General features: G+C 39.3%; 1 protein-coding gene across 4 annotated transcripts in view; it reads left to right on the forward strand.

Moving 5' to 3' along the window:
- ATG7 (autophagy related 7) overlaps window positions 1-19989 on the forward strand; it is a 108423-nt gene extending 88434 nt beyond the window's left edge. For all 4 annotated transcript variants that reach the window (XM_074602534.1, XM_074602536.1, XM_074602535.1 and 1 more), the window contains exon 19: window positions 18903-19989. In XM_074602534.1, coding sequence (XP_074458635.1) covers window positions 18903-18935 — 33 coding nt within the window. In that variant the 3' untranslated portion in view covers window positions 18936-19989. The remainder of the gene's footprint in view (window positions 1-18902) is intronic.
- Window positions 19990-20824: the final 835 nt, after the last annotated feature.

A 20824-nucleotide genomic window follows, 5' to 3' on the forward strand; every position in this document is an offset into this window, starting at 1 on the left:
TTCCTTAGAGCATTTTCTGTTCATAAAAAATTAATGAAAGCATGAGTCAAAACATTTAAAAATTCAAATTGACGTTGCAGTGTTATGAACTGCCTTTGAATTTTGCAAATTCCTGAAAGGCACTCTCTACAGACATTATAATGTCTCCAATTATAAATATTACTTCTCAGGCAGTGGAATAATTCTTCGCGATGAAATAAATTACTGTTTAAACTTTCTGTTCTAGGTCTTGGTGAACACCTATGTGCATCTTGGTCGTGGTTTTAATTGTTATATTTGAGAAGTCCTATTTGGATATTCTTAGGTACTGTGATAAGCCACTATAGTCTGTTGCAGTTGTATGTCTGTCTTTCCCTAATTCAGATTTATATGCCGTCAAAAAACCAGCATTCTGCTGCTGAAACTGAACATTTGTTCACTCTGACTTTGTGGGAGAAGAAAAATCTCCTTACCTTTTATGTGTAGGTCAGCATAAAGCATAAGATTTTTTTGGTTTTATCGCAAGAAATTATCTTTCTTTGTTTCCTTGTTGATTTTTCCTTTTCACTGGTTCTGAAAAAAATGGGTTAAATAAGTATTGAACGTATATCAAAGACAGAATTGTTTCCAGGGACATTTCTTCATCTTTATGTTGTAAGAATAATTATAATGAATTTGATTTGTAATTACTGCCAGAGCAACAATTCTGAGTTGAGTCAACATAGAGAAGGTAAAAAATATGGTGGGATGAGTCTGGGCTTCCACTGGAGAGCAGGACTCTGTTCTGACTTGCCTGGTGTTAACTACAGAGCTGTCTCTCCTGCCCCCCGTCTTTGCTTCCTCCCCCCACTCCTATAGCCATAAGCACTTTGTCATGTTGACACTGGCAATCGAACCGTCTTGCTTTGAGTATGAAAGAACTACTTTTATCATTTCTAATATGCAGCCTGGGGCCAAAACAGACAAAGCAATTTGAAAGGACGAGGTTCAGGAGGAGGCTGGAATTCCCATTGTACAGCCCTTGGGAATATGACTTCAGTAACCAACTCTGAAGCAGTTATTTATCATCGTGACAACTCTCGGTCTGTCCGTACTTAGTCAGCTGAGTTGCACACTGTTTGATGGTAGCGAGCTCCTTGCCATCCATTCTTAGAAAAAAAATATGGTTTGTTATGATCGGAGCTGTCAGGAGGCACCTGTATTGTTTAATCTGGTTCTTAAACTTCAAAAATCATTTTATTCCATATTCCGTAAAGAAGTTGGGCTGGATCATTGTTTGGACGTTTCCAAAGAAATACCTTATTCTTCAGGCAAAAGTAACATCACTACAGAGGCCTGCTTTCTACCAGGGAGTATCTCTGTGTGGCACTGATAGCTTCTCGTGTCCAGGGCCTTCTCTTTTGTTAAGTCCCATATGGCACTGTCCCTACAGACCACGCCTGCTTTGTCCACTCTTTTACCTATGTTTTGTCCTAAGGATTTTTTTTAGTCTAGCACCTCTTTGTCCTTTATATTGTCAGTCACCATAAGCTTTTTGATGTCTGCCCATCCATGCATCTTGTGACCTAACTTTCAGCTTGTCTTAAATATCATTTGGCTTTATATCTCTCTTCTTTTGAACTCTCATCACCATTGCTGTCAGATTTCTGACACAATTCTTTTACTGCAAAGTTCTTCCAGTCTGTAGTGATAGTAGAATCCCAGTTAATACCTTTTTCATCTCAGTTTCTATGAAACACTTCTAATAAATCTCCTAAAGGAGTTAAAACTCATTTTTCATAGAGCCATCACCAATTATCAGACAAGCTAAATGAGTTTATTCTTCAATCTCATTGCTGCTTGATTTCATCAGTTTAGGCGCTGCCTTTTCTTGAGATGCATCTAATTTGCCTTCTTGCTATGGATTATAAATCAAGGTGACACCACCATTTTCTCCAAGTAACAAAGATTACCTTTATTAATGTCAGCATACCGTCCTGTATAAGCCAAGGAACACAGCTCTGTCACCTCCACAACATTGTCCTGCTCATCTAATGTTCTTTGAGTCCAGTTCACAAGCATGAAGAAAACGCTATAATTATCCTGTTCCCCATTGTCTTTTAATAAACCTTGACTCACTGCATAATTTTCCATAAGTTTTTATGGTACTTCTAATCTTTTTGCATGAACTTTTATAATTGGAATAACTTGGAACTTGTTCTGCCTTTTGAATGATTTGTTGTTATTTGACTTATTTCTTCTTGTTAGCGGCAATGCCATAATTTAAAAAAAAAATCCCCTAAATGAAATAATGTGATGTGCCTGCCCAGCTTTGTACTTGGTCTGCATATGAATTTCATTTTTCCTCGGTGTGGGAAAAATACTAGTCTAGAGATAAATCCCTTTTTGATTGGCTGCTCTAAATAAAGCAAACAGCAATTGTTTCTAAGCTAATGTCACCGATGGTATCACCGCCCCAGATTAGAACTTGACTGCAGCTTGGAGACATCAATAGAGATATATCGTTCCTTCTGTTGAACCTGAACTTTTAGGCTTTTTTTTTCCCCTGTGAAAACCACATCCTACTCAGTTATTTAATGGGACGTGAAGCCTAGACATAGTTTTCTGTTCTGAAGGGTTGGAATTTAAAATAAGTTTATTTATTAAATTTACTTGTATATATTAATTCAAAATCTGTTCAAATACATATAAATAACTTAAGCTGCCACCTGATATTGTGTCTTTATCACCTGCAAGGCTGAAGATTCTCCAGAATACAAAATTAAGCTGAAGGGAAGAGTATGTATTTCCATACAAATATAACATTTCCTCACGGTTCCACACGGGCCCTACCATATCCTAGATGATCCAAACACAGTAAGATTTGTAGGCTGATTTGTATATAGTTGCGTTTAACTTGTTGCTGGTTGTCTGGACCTTGGGGAGCAGTTTTGTGGAGCAAGATTGACCCACGTTGAAAAGGTCATAAAGTTGCTCTTGACAGAGCTGGCGCTTCACCTATCATTTCATAATTGGTGTATAGATGCATCTTAAAACTCTTCCTTCCAATAATGCGATATAGGTAAAAGATAAGGTATGTGTTGAAAATTGAGGTACTGCTGCCAAAGCAGGAAAGCAATGTTTGGCTGTTTGTAGAGAACAAAAGTGCACTTACTCCTTGCATGGTTGATTTACATGAGATCCACCTCGATGCTGTTTCTAAATACCTGTTCGTGTCATGCAACAGGTTCTGTAGGTGAATAGCTGTTGGCTGTTTTGGAACATGGGTTAAAAAACTTGCTAGAATATCTTAGAAAGAATCCCGTGTTACCCGCCCCATCCTTTTTAAATGAAGAAACCGGTTTGAATTCATCTACTGGTTTCAGCTGCTGCCTGTCCTGTTTGCCATGCTGCGGTTCCCTGTGTGTTTTAAATACGTTATTGCTATCCTCAGTGGGCACTGAAACTTTGAATGCGCTTGTTTGGAAATTTCACTGAGGCATACTTAGACTCTTACAAAATCCCTCCCAGACATGAGTGTAAGTGTGTTGGCACCGCGCGTCTACTAGGACTCGCAGATTGTTTCTTTGATTGCTCATTTGTGAGCTTCTATTAAAAGATGACTTGTCTGTTAGTCAGGTGTATGGCCGACCTGTGCCATGGGCTCCGTACGTGGGGTGTTCTGGCTGCAGGAAAGTGGTTTAAAAACAAGCTTCGAGAACTGATTGACCTGTGTGGAAACAGCCCGCACAGATGTGTTGTAATATCCTTCCCACTTCAGCAGACATGACTAAACAGACTTTGTCTGCTCTGAACAATTAAGATGTTTGCCAGTGTGTGCAGGGCCCCGTGCAAGTTCCAGCTTGTTCCCAACTGGTAGAGGAGTTTTTCAACTTGTGCAAAAATATTTCAGCTGTTCATGTTCTCTTCGTTTTAGGGTTTACTCAAGATCTTTAACTTTTCAAGGAACACCTTATTCATTATATAAATAAAAACACTTCCCTCTTCAGATTTTTCTAGTTTTTCTAATTCCCTGGAAGCAGTACTTACATAGCCAAAAAAGCAAACCTTGCTTTATATGAAAACAAAGTAAGAAAACCCGGGGATGTTTATTCGTGACCACAACAGTTTTCCTGTCACGGTGACTCAGAAAGAATCTGAACATCTTTGCTCAGAATTTGGCTTTACTGCGGAGACTCTCGAGTGATGTGCACAGGATGCAGATAGAATGGAGGACGGATGCTCTGTAACTGATGTCAGGGCGAGCTTTTTGCTATCGAATTAAGTAAGACAAGTGGCAGGGAAATCATTAATAAAAGCTCTGAGAGAAATACGGTTAGGTTTATCACACTGAATAGGGTGATCGCTGTGGGTACTGGTCCGGTGGTAAGTTATTATAGGTGTGTGGTTGGACTATCTGCTGTGCTGAGAGCGGTGGGGAGCCGTTGCTCCCCTGAGGTAGGCTGACAAACCGGGTACACACAGTCTTTTCTCTGAGGTGGACCTGTTTCCTTTAGGCTTCCTGCTCTCATATCTGTCTCAGGTCTATTTAGTAGTTAGAGAAATTTTCTGAAGCAAGTGAGTTTAAAGTATTGAACAATCTTCAAAGAAACCACCGCAGAAAATGAAGCCTACAGATCCAAACCTGAGATATGATTGTTAATGGGTTGGGTTTTTTTAATCGCTCAGTATTGCTGGTTAGCGTGATGGAAGCTTTTTCGTTGTTGAAACTTTAATTGAGTTGTATTACTACAAAGACAAAGGAATACAAAAGTTTCCATGAGCAGCTACTTCCTTACATCATCAAAGTCACCCAGAGCAACAATATTTAGATATCAGATTAGCAGGAAATGACTAGAGCAGACCATGGCAGCTAAATCATCTAGTCTTTCAGAAGCCTTTGGTACTAGCAAATGCTTCCATGACTCTCAAAAGAATAATTATAAAGCATGTATTTGTAATAAGCATGGATTATTTGTTCTGTATTAAAATAATTACAGAGTATTTGGTTAAAACTTTGCTACCTAGGTTTTTTAGCCTGAAATGGAACTTCACCATGGTGCATCCTGAGCGGCACATGGAAGAGAAATGTCATCCCCTTTTTCCCTACCCCACCAACAAATAAGCCTTTAAAGTAAATAAGATTCAGTTAAGATGCTAAACCCATTAGAGGATTTAATTGCTCACGACGAATATAACTGATTCATCTGAGTAACATAATAATGTTGATACAACTTAAATTATGACACCTAAGTAGCAGTTATTCAATATATTGCAGAATCGTAGAAGATTGAGACTGGAAGGGAGCTGTGGAGGCCATCGCACCACACCCGTCACGCTTCCTCCTCAGCGCAGGGCTGAGTCTGCGGGCAGCTTCTCCCACTGCTTAACCGCTGCCACTTGACAATTTTTCCCTATATCCAGGCAGAATTTCTCTTGTTGCAACTTGTGCCCGTTGTCTTTTCTTCTTTCTGTACGTGCTTCTCCAAGGAGTCGGTGAGCTGATGCCATGGTTGGTTATTTGCTGGAATGGAACAGGGAGAGGAAATACTTTACTAAGAAGTTACAGAAGTATCTAACTTGGTGAACTTTATATGCTTTTACTCCCTGAATTTCTTGGTAACATTTTCAATGCTGAAAGCTAGTTTAAATCAAAGTTGAGCAAAATAAACTTTAAAAATATATTTTCATAAAGGGTTTTCTTCTGTACTTTACTGTTGGATACAGTAACTGAAGGGTATCATTGAATTGATATTTTGTCTTAGAGAAAGGAGGAATTGCTTTTTTAAAAAAAAGTCATTAATTTAGGTGAAATATACGTGACTAGGAAGTTTCTTCCTATTTCTTCAAATCTTCCCTTATCTAACGAGTGCACTGATAGAGCACCGATTTATAAAAATCACAAGTCTAAACAAGTTTATTCTCTCAGTTTCTGCTGTGTGTGTCTGGAATAATTTATAAAGGTTGACTATGCCAGGTTTTGTTGACCGCATCGTCTTGTCAGTAGAAGAAACAGTTCATGACTTCGAAGACAAAGGAAAACTTTGCTTCATCTTTACAATGAAACTAGACCATGGATTATTATATTAGATGTTGTGCAGAGGGGCAACGAAGAGAATAGTTCCTGCTTTTAAAATCCTGTTTTAATTCCCCCCAAAAGTGAAATTGCTGTCTTTAATAGTTTGAAGCTGCACTCACAAATTCTGCTTCAACAGCAAAATTTTATTGTAGCCCATCACTTCTTTCTTTGATCAGTGAATGTGACTGATTTAGTTTTGAGGAATATCAAAGAACAAGTTATCAACTTGTTATCATCCAGTTTTGGCTGAGAGTGTTTCCCCTGTGGATAGGCCAGCGTGGGAGAAAGCCCATAGTAACTAATGAAATACGTGAGTGGACAACGGAAGCTTTCCTCAGTGCAGAACGACACGTTGTCTGGGACTTAAGATAGGAGCTGGCTTGGGCTATACAGTGCAATAACGCACAGTTAAAGACAAGGAGTCTGTGAGACGGGGGAGACTGCGTTGCCAGCACACACAGACACAAACGGATTTGGAGTTGGAAGAACGGACCTAAGAATGGACCACAGATCAATCTGTGCTTGAGTGGGCATGATGCAATCAGCGTCACTCTCAGAACAACGAGGGGAAAAAAACTTGGAGAATGTAAAGCAAAGGGTGATGTGGCTTTACCAGGGACCTCTGGACAAATAGGACAGTGTTCAAAATAGTTATGATATTCTTTAAAATTGTCTTGATGTGTAGCTCAAAGAAAGGCAGCATCTAATACCCAGGGTGGTTTGAATTACTGAGAGGAGAAAAAAGGAGAGGATTTCAAAGGCAGAAGTGGCTGGTGCTTAGCTAATACCTCCCCGCTTACAGTTACGGAGAAACCAAACTTCATTTATGTCTTTTGAAACTCCTTTTCTCTAATGTTGTTACTTTTGTAGTTTATTCTACTACAACCTGGGTATGATATGACTTCAATTCAGATTTAGCTCCTTAGAAAATATTTCCTGTTACCCATAATAAAAAAACAAAATGGGGAAAAACATCCATCTCTGAAGTGGCGGAAATCAAAATCTCAGTTCTTGGTTACAAAAGAGGGGGGTTTTATACTGTTGCAAGGAGAAAGAACAGTTTCAATAGAACTGTAATTCATTTGTTTATCACGCTAGAAGAGAAAAATTAGAATTACATAACAGCTTTTCAATAAGTTGTGTGATAAAGTAGCAGGCGTTCGAAAGGTCAGCTTTATAGAAAATACAAAATTGTATCACTTTCCTGAGCTCGCAGTGAGGATGCTTTGGAAGAATAGTACTCCCGGGAAAACCATACTTTGCATTAATGGGGGGTTTAGGGGGGGTGGTGTTTTGGGGTTTTTTTAAGTCTTCTCCATTACACAGTAGCTGAAGGCAGCACTGGCATTTTGTAGGAATGTTCCATCGCTACAAAGAGGTGTTATGGAAAGTTTGGTGTTAAGTCAGAAGGGCCAAGAACGAGGTGATCGTATCGTTGCCATCCAGACTGCAGGTTGTTAGTGAGCACCGCAAAGCAAAGGTACAGCACTTTGCACAAGGCAAGATCCATGTTTAAGGAGCGGGGTCGCATGTTGCGAAGAGATGATCCGAATAGTTCTTGTCAGGTGGTTATGGGGGATAAAACCATTTGCCTGCCTGAGACCCACACTGTAGATATTCAAGATGATCTTATGTTTCTCAAATTTAGACCCAAGCATTTAAATTAACATTGTGAGAGTGCTCCTCAGATTTTGGTTTTTTTTCAGTTTCAAAAGAGGAGTTGCAAACAATAGCTTAATATTTCAATTATTTATAGAATACCTTTAGTGTTTTGGTTTATATTGAGTCTTCAGGTTTTCCCCTATGCAATATCTATAATCACCTCTTCCTTTTAATTTGTTTATTAGCAGTTCTGTAAGGAATTGAAGAGTTATATAAACTGAGTAAAATGAATCATTTTATTCACTACTGAAAAAAAAACATTTTTTAAAGTGTAATATGATCTTAAATGCTTATAAATAAGTGTGCCCTCAGTTTTGAATACTGTCCAAAAAGGTGTCAAACCGCTGCTCGCTCTCGATCCTGCTCCTGTTGGCGCAGAAGGCCGAGGGCAGCGGGAGGAATGGCAGTGCTGGTTCCTCCTCCGGCTCAGGGCTCCAGGGACACGGCTCAGACGGATGCGGGATGGTCCAGCCTGGCAGCGCTTGGCTCCTGCAGCCCGCTGGCAATCACAGCACAGGGGATATGTCCCTGTAGGTCTTGCCGCATTTTACAATTTTATGTTTGAATTAAAACACTTAATTGTTCTAAATTATGCAGAACAACCCTCATAAATATATTAACGGTTCTTTCTCTGGGGGGAGAGGAGGAGGTGGTGCAGTGAAAAAAATGGGATAGTTGAGATTTTGTAAATTTAGTGCCACGAAGAAGTAAAGTATGTTTTCACAGTGCAGGAGATCTGTTGCTTGTTTTAGGATGGATTTTATGGAAAATTCATTGAACAGCCTCGGTTTATATTCCCATTTTGAAAACATACTAACTATATTTGCTGCCCTGCAATCAAACTTTAAAAAGTAGCTTCTCACTCCGTTGTTCACAGTTGGATTAACGTGTTCTTCCTGTGGTCCCTGTTGATCCCATAAACTCAGTGTAATTGCGATCATAAAATAGGCAAAAAGATCAAAGTAATCCCATATGGGGGGGAAAGACCCTTCTGAGCCAAAACAAGCTGTTTGGCTTGTAAGCGACTGGAAGCCTTTACTGCAGCACATCTGCAGCGCTCGGCGTCACCGCGCTCCGCAGCGGGGCCTGCAGCTACTGCCTCTTGCTGGGATGCTGCAGCAACGCTGCAACCGCGCTCTGCGAAGCTTGGCTAGGCTAGGATGAATAACTTGTAATTAAAAAGATTGCTTTCTACCAGATATATGACGTTGGAGGGGCTGCGTTTATTTCTCTTCTCTTTCAGAGCACTGCGTTACGGATAATGAAGTGCGACAGACTGGGGTTGATTTTTATGTTTTTTTTAAATTGCTGAACAATTTGCTGCACTCAAAGAAACAAATCCCTCAGTATGGTCATGCCATCTTGCAACCAGGTTGTGCCATCGGGCTGAAATAAGGTTCAGGAGCTAATAACCATCAGGAGCTTGTTAGGACGTTGCTTTCTTCCTGGGAATGAGAGAGACCAACAGGAGAGCAAGCGGGTTTCCACTTTGTTAAAGCAGGTCTAGCAGGACAGATAAAGGAAGGGAAAATGAGAGAATTAAATAAGGAGATTTGATAGCTAGGACACACACAAGTATTCGCAAACGAGCTCTTAGAGCAACAGATGTTGAAATTACATGATCAGAAAACCAAAAGCAATTTTGGAAAGGGTTACAGAATCCCAGGAGTCACGCAAGACCCTCCTAGCACAAAAGCTTTGCACAGGATCAGCACAATTCTTGTTTCTTCAGTTGTTTCTATATTAATGGAAGTGGTATAAAAATAAATCTGACACTTGTGCACGAGTTTTCAGCTGAATCTGGATTGGACATGTAGTTTCAGAACTGTTTCCCAAGTCATCCCGTGGATTTGTAGGTGAACTGGAGGCTGCCTATATTATTTAGAAAACTGTGAATGTAGGGGCGTAGCAAACACTGTAAGCGTGAGGCAGTGTGCTTGTAGAGCTCTCTTATGGCTGAGGCACCTTCTCCTTCTTTGGTTAATTTTTTGTCCATTTGAAACAGTAGGGTTTCAGTGGAACTAAACCCTAAGCCTGCTCTGCCTGTTGTATTTGGAGAACATCTCTACCTTTACTAGCTAAATATTTTGCTAATTTTGTTACCGACACTTGCAATTTTCTGTGTAATATTTATTTTTACCTTATCTGATAAACATAATGGGCAAAGTGACATGTAGGATTTTAATAACACTGATGGGGGAAACTGGCATGTAAGATTTAATACAAATGCATTTTTCTTCTCTAAGCTTTTGAACTGTGTAACGTGAAATAAAAATCTGATTATTGCAGTATCATTTATGCATTTAATACTGGAAACCATCTTCCTTTATTCGTTCGTGGTGTCTTCAACAATTATTTTAGTTTCTAACTAAATGAAGAGCATTCTTTCTGCATAAGAGGAGAGAGGGGAAGGTTTTCTGTGACTTCTTGATACCTCCTCCACAAGATAGAAATGTTGTGTATACACTACATGTATCTCCATGGAAGCAATTTATGAGATCAGGGAGGTCACTGGCTACATCAAAATTGTAATGAATTAGTATTTTGATTGCTTTTCAAGTTTTCTACTACTTATATGTTATATACAGTGCACTAGAGGAAATGTGTTTATACTGAATACGTGTACAAAATGTGCATGCAAGATGACATAACTGCATGTGGGAAATCTATGTCAGTTTTTTCTGCCAAATATTATTTTCTGATAATGGAATTGAGCTGAAAAGGATCCGTATTCTTGATTCAAGAGTTGTTTAGTATAATGCATATTTTGTTTGTCTTTGCCAGCTACACATTGAGAAGATGGAGTGTGGTTGATGAAACAAGAAAATACCGTAGGCGTAGTGTTGAAACATGACTCTTGGATGAGTTAGGTGACCCTCCAATGTTACTTTTTATTGTCGGTCTCATCTGAAAATGGTCTATGCGTTTTAATCAGTCAATACAACTTCAAGGATTTCTGTGGACTTTTTTTTCACTTGTAGAAGTTGTTTTGGTGGTTTGTTTTTATTTTAAATAAGAGGGAGATTTTTCCAGTTCTGAAGGTCTTCATAAAATTTGGCAGTCTCCCTTCATGGTATGACATGGTTTGCAAACGCCGATCTTAGCTCCTTCTTCCACCCCAAGTCTCTGTCTCCATGAAGAGTGGTGACATGGTTGGTTCTTCACACAGTCAGAATCCACATCCAGTAATGTGTCCCGTGTCTGACCAGCCATCTGGTTATGGTCTGAATTTCTTTTGAATTTAAGAGTTATCTGGTTTATTAGGTGAATAGAACCATACCTTTATAACTTAGCATCTTTAAGCTGTTGAAAAGATTGGAAGTAGATGAGTCTTCCGTTGCTGTTGGGAAGGTGTTGCTCTGTCAGCCCCGCACGGGTGCTATAAAGAAGCATTGTGAGGACAGTAATGATAGAGGATGTATTTATGGGCGTCTGATGGGTATGGGCTACTTTGACAAAGATGATCCTTGTTTCAAGAGATTATTTAGTCTTATGTTTCAAGGTAAAGTAAAACTCTGGAGCAGGATTCTTAGGCTGTGAAATCTCAGAAATATTTAAAACTCAGCTGGACCAGACCCTGAGAAACCTGATGTAGTTGGCCCCGCTTAGAATGGAGGAATGGCCAAAATGATTTCCAGAGGTATCCTCCGATCGAGCTGAGCCTGCGATTCTCTGACCCCCACATTAGAACCCTGAGTGGTACCTTAAGTATCATGTTTTATAACATCTTTATTGTTCCTGAATTGTTTTATTTCTGAAATTCAGTTGAATAGCTTGTGTAGTTAAACCACTGCTCTTTTTTAATCAGTAATTATCAAATGTTTGATTCTGTATGACCTGAAAGCTAATTTACAGGTCTTAGACAGCAGTTGTGCATGACCGGTGAATTAAAAAGATGTAGTGGAACATGGCAAGCTATTGATTTATGCAAAACAAATAAAGTCTGTGTAGTTGGAATGGCATAGATTCAGATGCATAAATGATGTTAATTATTCTGAGAAATCCACTTAGGTATATGATCCAGATTTCCTGTACAAGTCTGTGCAACCCTTGAAAGTAAACGTGTGTTTACATCTACATTGGGATTTTTTGCAGGATTTAGCAATGTAATGAATATAGGCTTACACATGTACTTATTTTTAATGTAAAATCTGAGCACATCAAAGGAGGAAGATGATGGAAGAATTTAATGTATACTTTTATATACTATAGTGTTTTAATTTTCATCTCAGTCAAAGGGTTTATATCAGATCTAATCATTACTATGACAGTATTTACATTAACTGTGGCTTCATTCAAACACACATTCTGTTTGGATCATTGCCTTTTGGTGGTAGTAAAATGAAGTTTAAAATCCCATACAAAATAGCATAATGGCAATCATCAAATCTGCTTGGTGGGGGGTGGGGGTTGTTTGTTTTCACACTTGTTTGTTTTCAGTTTTTAAGTGCCTAAGGAAAAGGCTTAATAGTAGAAACTATCCTCGTAGGTATACATCATTCCAGCAACTCAAGTGCTGTGCCCTGAAAAATGGCTTTTTCAGCTCCAAAGCACTTTTAGAGGGGGAGAGAAATTGGGTTTGTGTTTGCTCGCTTCTCTGCTTTGCTTTTTTTTTTCCCCTCGTAAAACACGAAACAATGGGAGGAAATGTGTCTGAGCATTCTTATACCAAAAAGACCCTAGTGTGCATTTTTTTTTTTATCTTTTATTGTATTGTTTCATTAATTGTTAGTCACGTAAAGAAAAAAAATCCTTTTTATTAATGTTTTCATATAATAATCTGATGAATACCTAGGAAAAATGCTATAAAACCAGAAGGGACTAATTAGTGTCCAGTGCCACTGTTTGTATATCTGTTTGGAACATCTTATTAGAGGATATTAAAAAAGCTTTCTAGCTAAAAGTTTACACTGTAAACAAATACTTTCTGTACTGTTTACTTGCCTTTTTCTGTTTTGTTCTTAAAGATATCTTTTGAAGTATTTGGAATCTTCAGATACAAGATCTTTAGAAAACGGTCTGGTTTCCAGCGTATGAGCTGACTAAGCCCATGCGCTCCGGAGCTTGCTGAATTTGAGTATTGACCAACTGTTGCAGTAATTGCTCAAGTGTAGGTGGGTCAAACACAGTACAAAGCCCATCTTGGAAGAGGACATTTTCAGAAAAAGACTGTAATCCCTCTGTCCCAAGCTCCTAGACCACTAGGTGCTGGGTAAAAAGGATACAAAAATTGAGTAAAGGGACAGAAAATCAAATTCAAGACACCTGTGGCTTGATAGAAGCTCTGATAGGGCATCAGAGGAAAGAAGAAGAGATGTCCTGAAAGATGATGGCAGGATTCTTAAACATACTGTGGCTGGTAGGGGGGGAAATCAGTAGGGTGATTTTGAGAGGGGCAATGTTTGCAGTTTATATGAAACATGAGGCCACTCACGAGAAGTATTACACATATATTCAAGAGAATTGTGTGCAAGAGGAACTCGAAGAAGAATGGTTGCTGTTGGCTGAGATCAAAGTGAGAATGCCTTGTGACCTTGACCTGGATTTTAAGCTGTGGTTATGGAATGAAAATACAGAAATTTGGAAAGGCTGTAAAGGGAAAACAAGCATCAGTCAGGCACACCGTCAATGAGAAAAAGTAAGAAGTTGATGGACTTGAATTTTATTGAGAGATAATAAATCATTTGGACAGGAAAGGCTGTGAAGCTTCTAGGAAAGAGAAAAAAAGAGCCCATGTAGGTGTTAGGGATGTTAGGAATTTGTCAATTGTGTCAACTAGCTAGGGTAGGACCGTTGTGTACAGGGATCCGGAAAAATTATCCACAGTTTTCTCTATCTGCTATTTAAATAAAGCAGCTTGAAGACAGACAGGCAATTTTTATAATCGTTGGCCTTGAATTTTTTTTAAGGTTAATTTCTTTGTGTGTGTGTGTGTTTCTGATGTCTGTGTCAACTGAAGTAAGAAGTATCTGATGGTCTGTAGTAAATTCTTCAGATTATAGCCAAAACTGACTTCAGCTATAGTTTAATTATAGAAAGTTAGCAGCCATTTCTGAAAAACATGAGCTATATCTTGCTGCAGAAATAGAAACCTGTTGCAGAAAACCAGTTAGGTGTGGGCGGGATGCAGAGTCGTCATGGGGGAGCCACGGGGATTGTTGCAGGATAAGCTCTTGCCGCTGGGAGCAAGAGGGGATCCTTGTTTAAGTGCATTACCGTGGGTTCTTAGAGAGCAAAGAAAACACTCCACCGTAGAGCGCGCTGTGCAGGCTCTGACATGCAGCTGGATATAACTCCTGAACAAAGCTAAATGCCACGTTAGTGCAGAATACTGTTCATGCTGGTGGTTCGTTTATGGCTTTTTTTCCTGTGGGAAAGGGGGATGGGGAAGGAATTGTCAAATATACAAAATGCTTGAAGTGTTTTCAGTTTCAGTAAGATGAAGGGTAGTGCTTACTGTGCATCAAATAGCCAAGATGAAAGGAGGGTGCTAAACTTTATAATTATCCCTCAGTCTATACCATGGAGTCTGAAAAAGTTGCATGTTAGGACTTGCGGGCATTTAATGAATTTCAAGTTGCAATTTTATTTCCGTTGCCATTCCTGAAAGATACAGACAGTGGACCAAGAATACGACTGAAAAAGTGTCCCAAGGAGCGTTAATGCCGCCTGCTATGTCTAGTTCAGTTCTACTACAAGTATATTTAGACACACGTATTTTGTAAAGTAATTTAGGCTGCCAAAAGTTGTGATGTATTGTCTCTCTGGTAAAGCATAGAACAAAAACATGTTTCACCTAATACCCATCAAAAAAGCTCACATGCTATAGCTACAAAATAATTTAGTTGCTTTAAATTTAAACATGCTTGGATGTGTTCTTTTTTCAGTTGTTTAGGTTTCCAGAGTAAGTGTAGATTTCTAAATCAAAGACTAAGATGTGATAAGCCTTAATTGATCTGGGAAGCTGTATGTTCTCCTGTGAAACTCAGCTGTGCTGTTTGCTGTAGGCAGCAGTTCGTTTTCAGCCCTTGCTTCTGCCCGTAGAATTTTACTCTTCACTTTCTCTTCACCGTATTTGGAGCATTTGTAACATAGTAAATAGTGTAGTTTGCATAATAAGACTCTTCCAGGTTTTTCTAAGCAGAGTGTTTTGCTACATGTGTATGTAAATTTGTCTCAGTTGTGTGGAGAAAATAGTATTTGTGGGGGTTGTTTGTTTGTTTGTTTTGTCTTTCTTAATGAGGTAGCCATTTTTGTGGCAAATCCTTCTAGATCCACGGATCTAGATCCAAGGAACTTTTAAGAATCCCCTAAGGGTACCTTTATATTCTTGCAAGCTTATTTATAGGATAAACAGTAGTTATCTGTTTGAATTACGTGTGCTAATTCTAAGATGGAAAGCCATTATCTGCTTCAGTAGGAGAGCACCAATTTTGAAACCATTGTCATGGAAGTTAAATTTCAGGTACTGGGTGTTATTGTTGTGTGAAGGAAACGCAGAACTCTCTATTCAGCGGGATTTATTGAACACGCAGTCTGGAGGTGTGTAAAATCAAACAGTGGGAACTTGTGAAGAGTTCAGTTAATACACAGGGGTTTTTCCCCCGTTCTGCCTGTTATGTGAGAAAATAATGCTTGTCATTTCAAGAAAACAAGTGCGGGAGTTCTTCTCTTATCCCAAATAGACATAATTTGCATCTGAAATTTAAGAACCTCTACAAAGAAGTTGGAATATAAAAGCACATATTTAAAGAAACAGGTGCATTTGGATAATCTGCCCAGATGGGTACAGAGGGGGTCGGTTTTGGCAGCCGCGTTGTCTTCCTCGGCGATGCCTTCTTCTGCCGTTGCCTGCAGCTGCCCCGAGGTCCCACTCGCCCCGGTGGGCTGCGGGGCAGGGCAGAACTGGCAACAAAATCCACGTTCTCAGCTTGGGCTGGATGTCATATTCTTGGCATGACAAGCATTTTAGACATTGTCTTTCATGGCTTTCTGTATTTCACTATTTCTCCTCTTAAAAGTTTCACTCTTTTGAAGTAATTTCCAAAGTTTGCGTAGTCGTACTCTATGTATTTTAAATGCCTTTTCATGAAAAGGGGTGTTCCTATTAACCAAGAGCCTGTGATGCATTATAATTTAGCTCTCGGTATTGACATTTAACGCAACTTGTTTTGCACAGTATGGTGTAGCTTGTTTTGTTTAGGTTAACATGCAATTGGTCACTTTTGCATAGAATTTTCCCCTTTAGTTTCAGGTTCTCCGCTCGCCTCTGCGTGTCGTTATTAGGGTACTAGTGCTTTGTTCTTTATAAACCTTGGTAAGATTCAGCACACAGTGCTATGGCTGTGACTGCTCTGATAGTTAGATGGAGCGTAAGCTGTCTTATAAAACTGTCTGTTCTTCTGGAAGTACAATAATAGCATACTTTTCAAACATTTAAAAATAATTCTCAACCCAGGAGCTTTGCATAGCAGTTAAATACCTGTGAACCTCAGTCTCAGTCTTTTTGCAAATATTTATATGTTAAAAGACTGCCGGAAAAGAGCCGTGCTTTAGATAGGAGGAATTAATTGTCAATCTCTTCTCTTTACTTTCATCTTCTTGTTAACAGTGCTGTGTTTCTTAAGTTACCTCGTAGGCGCTGCTGCTGGCTGTGCGCTCTGCTTCCACTGTTAGTCCTCAAGTTCCTTGAGGCCCTCCGTGGGTTGCCCGTCCTCGACTGTTACGGCCAAACACGGGGAGCTGCTTTCTGCCCTTTAGTCTGAGCGAGAAGAACTGACAGTGCCATTGGAGCTGCTCTTTGTATCATAGGGGCGTTAGGGCAATGCGAGCATCACGCACTACACATATAAAGCAAAAAGGCTCTCTGAGCTGTGCCGGAATTATGGAACAGCCAGCCAGTTCCTGGATGGAAATATTTTCATATCACAAAATCGTTTATGTCACTGGTGCCCTTACCAGCCTTTCTCTGTAAAACCAACGGAACAAAACGGGGCGCGTACTTGCCTCTCGCCCCCTGTGTGGGTCAGCCCGGACGGTGGGAAAGCACAGAGCAGAGAAGCTGGCTGCGCTCCCGCTCTATCTCTTCAGGAGATAAGACCTTTTTAGGGCTGTCGGTTGGCTGCTTTCCCTTTTGCCTTTGAATCACCTCATGGTGTATTTTTAAAAGTATTTCTCGTGCTGCTTTGACAGAGGGGTGTGTTCGTGAGGGTTACAATCTACAGGCTTTGTTTGCAAAAACGAGCATGTGCTAGACAAAGATGGACTGTCACGCTGAACTTTAGATTTCTTGCTTTTTGCCAGCTTGAATCATACCATAAACTCTATTTAAAGATCTTGGTTTTTTGTATTTATTTTCCACATCCTTGACCCTGACTGGTGAGCTGGACATTTGTGTTTGCCTTGGCAAGCTCCAAGCTGCTCATCTAGGGCAGGATGAAAACTCTTTTTTCCTTTTGTAAACAAACTGTTCCTTCAGTATTTTCCATAAGGATTCACACCACCATTTTGCAACGCTTCTAGGAATTGAGAAAATCTTGCCATTCAGAGTTTTCATTTTACACAGCTGGTAGCACTGCATAGAAATGTTTGATTTTTATATGAGTAATAGTTTTCTGAGGTTGGATCTGAAGAGCTTTTTTCAGAATGTTTTCAAATTCCAGAAATACTACAGTTTGTTGTGAAGCGGTTTGTTAAAGCTATAGATCAATATTCATTGTTGCCTGTCCAGAAAATGGGGTTGTTTGTGGTTTTTATTTGTCTAACACTAATGCTTGTGTGTCAGACAATGCAACTGTGAACACTGCCCCATTGTACTAGAGACTGTACACGTGTCAAATGCTGCTTTGTGCCCTGAAGAATTTACAGTCTAAATAAACGGTCGTGTTCTGTATTTCTTCGGATAGATGTATTTTAGTGGTCAGGATATAAAATGAGAGAATAACTTAGTGGGCCGCGCAATGCCAACACACAAATTATGTTTTAGAACAAACGAACTGAGTTTTGTTTTCCAGAGGGACAAAGGACTGATGCTGCCCCATTTTGTTAGGTCATTTGCAGTGGGGGGCTCACAGTTTTGAGGGCTGTATGCCTGGAAATGGCATTCTTGTTCTTGTCATCAACAAGGCTTGTGGTACTCCAGCAGCGTTGCTGCTAATTTAGGCAAGTGTGAAATGCTCGAAGTCGGACATGAAGTTTTATCTATTATAAAATTGATATTATTAAATCCAACTCAAAGCTGAGCACCCATGTTAGTCCTGATGCCAAGCTACTGCAAGCCCTGCCAAGGGGAAAAAGGCTATTTGCCGTGAGCTAAACCTCCAAATAATGATTAAAAGTCTTTTAAGAGCACCCACATTTCTCTGTAAGAAAAAGCTTGTAGCATATATTCAGAATATGCTCTCTTCTCCCCGCACCCCTCACGAACTAATTGTGCTCCTAAGTCCCTGTATTTTTCCTCAGCTCATGTGTTCTGCTCCCTGGTACCTGGTGTGAATTTATAACACTCGCTGTAGTATGTTCACCAGGATACCAGATTCCTTGATGTTCTGTGAAAACACTTACTTTTTTTTTTCCCCCCGATCTACAGCCGCTTACGGAACATGGGCAAGTAGCAAAGTGAAAGTACAATTATATTGTATTGCAGAAAAAACTCGGTGTAGTTTTTAAATTTCTCTAAACAATAGGAAAGCACAAATTTCCATGTAACTTTTCAGCTTTATGCTGCTATTTATGAGATCTAATATTTGGGTGCAAAATGAAGTCTTGGAGAACAATTAGTTCTTCATGAACGTCATGAGAATTTTCTGCAGTGTTTAGTGCAGTGTGCTATTTATTATCCAGATTATTATCCAGATTAAGTATGTGCCAATGAGTCAGCAAACCAAAACAAAATGTCTGGTTTCTGGTCTACAGCGTACTGTAAATGATAATAAATAGCAAATAACCAAACTGAGAGTTAGGAACAAATGCTGAAAAGCATATGTTAAAAAATGCCCCCAAAATTACAAACTATGAGTGGTGTGTAGGTTGTTGACAGAAGAGAAAAAATACTGAATTTTATGTGAAGCTCCGTTGGTGCTAGTCAACAGTCCATAAATGTTATTTATTCTTCCTTTCAAATAGTAATACCAATTTTATAAAGGTATATTAAAAGCATATTTGAACTCCCCAAACTAAAATTACACTTCCTTTTCTGTTGCAGATCTGGGACATGAGTGATGACGAAACAGTCTGAAAATCAGCTGAATAAGGTGGAAGATGACCTACTTTGGACTGGAGCGCTGCCTTTTATCTGTTATTTGACAAGTTAATGATTGCTCACCTATTCTGACTGCTACAAATACAAACAAATATAGTCCACATTTTGACATTAATATCTTCACCTTAAAAGCAGTCTGTTACAGATATAACTCTCCACATTTTCATTTTTATTATGTAAATAACTAAAGCAATGTGGTTACGTTTAAACCTTGTCTTGCCTTTTTGCCCCCTTTTTTTTTTTTTAGTTTCTAAATATGGCTCACAGATAAAATATGCTGCTTAAGTAATTTTTGGTGGTTTATTTGTCCCAGTTTTTATTTTGTGTGTAAATGGATATGTCCAAGCAGCATGTCTAAGTGGATTTTTTCATCTTTCCCAGATTTGTGCCCCTTAAGTTGGAATTTATTGTTAAGAGTGAGAATATTCTGCTATTGGCAGTTAAACTGCGTCTTTAAAGGAGAGCAGGAGTAGGTAAGAACCTAGGTACAACACCTTGCTTGCTGTTTCAAAGTACATATTTATAGTTCAATTGATTGCCTTTGTTACAGCATGATTGTTCTTGCCTGTGTCAGTGGAGGTGTTATTCTCTGCAAAGAGCTCATAATTTCATGCCGTGGAAAAAGTTTGACCTATATTTACACAGGAAAGACCAAAGTGCATTGGTATCATCGTTACAGTCCTCTGAAGTTTAGAGAGGGCTCCGTTATGTAGTGAGGTTGCTTTTGGGGGAGGATCATTAATTCAGTTAAAACTTGTAGAGAAATGCCTAACAGAAATAGGAAATTGGTTCTCTAACTTTGCTGTTCTTGGATGCTGTCATGCAGTACTTTACAGGTGTTAAAAAAGACCAATTCTGATTTTCATTTCGGTTCGATTTGAAGTTTTTCATTTTTTGCAACATCAGGAATGGCTTCGGAGATTGTGGCTGAGCACAAGCAGTAGTTTGAGATTCCTTGAGTTTAAAAGATAACTTGAGAAAAATGGATTTGTAAAATACGAAAGTACATTATTACAAAATTGAAAGGGAATCTATTGTTTTTTAATCCTGGAAATGTTTTAGAAGTGTATTTGAAATCCCTTTTATGGCTTTATATTGTGGGGGTTATGGGCTAACTCACTCAGAAAAAATGCAAATCGCTGTATCTGCCAAGCAGTCTTTATTTCCCTTGTATATTGTGAAAATTAGTTGATCAATCCAATTGCTTTAGTTCCTTCCTGTCGTGGTTTAACCCCCACTGGCAACTAGGACCACGCAGCTGTTTGCTCACTCCCCCTCTGCCCCAGTAAGGGTAGGGAGGAGAAGGGAGAAAAAGGAAAAAAACCTGGTAAGTTGAGATAAAGACTGTTTAATAGAACAGTAACAGAAGAGAAAATAGTAATAATAATGGTAAAAGAATACACAAAATTGTGATGCAATACAATCGCTCACCACCCGGTGAATTGGTGTCCCAGCCCGTCCTGAGCAGTGACTGCGGATCCCTGGCCAACCCCCGTTGATATATGGGGCAGGGTGTCTCTGGTGTGGAATACGCCTTTGCCCAGCTTGTCCTGTCTGTGCTCCCTCTCGCCTTCTTTGGGAAGCTGAAAAAGTCCTTGACTTAATATAAGCATTACTTAGCAACAGCTAAACCAGTATGTGTTATCAACGCTATTCTCATACTAAATACAAAACACAGCAGCTACTAGGAAGAAAATTAACTCTATCCCAGCTGAAGCTAAGACATTTCTTTAACATAAGCTCTGAATATTTGGTGTAGATAATTTCACAACTTCTCTGTTATGCCATGTCAGAGGAATTTCTGTCAGGTCAATTTGCCTAAAAGCCAAGGATATCTGCAATTCCCAGATTCCGATCATAAAAGA

The sequence above is a fragment of the Larus michahellis genome, chromosome 10 (genome assembly GCF_964199755.1).
Source record: "Larus michahellis chromosome 10, bLarMic1.1, whole genome shotgun sequence".
In the NCBI taxonomy this organism is placed as follows: Eukaryota; Metazoa; Chordata; class Aves; order Charadriiformes; family Laridae; genus Larus; species Larus michahellis.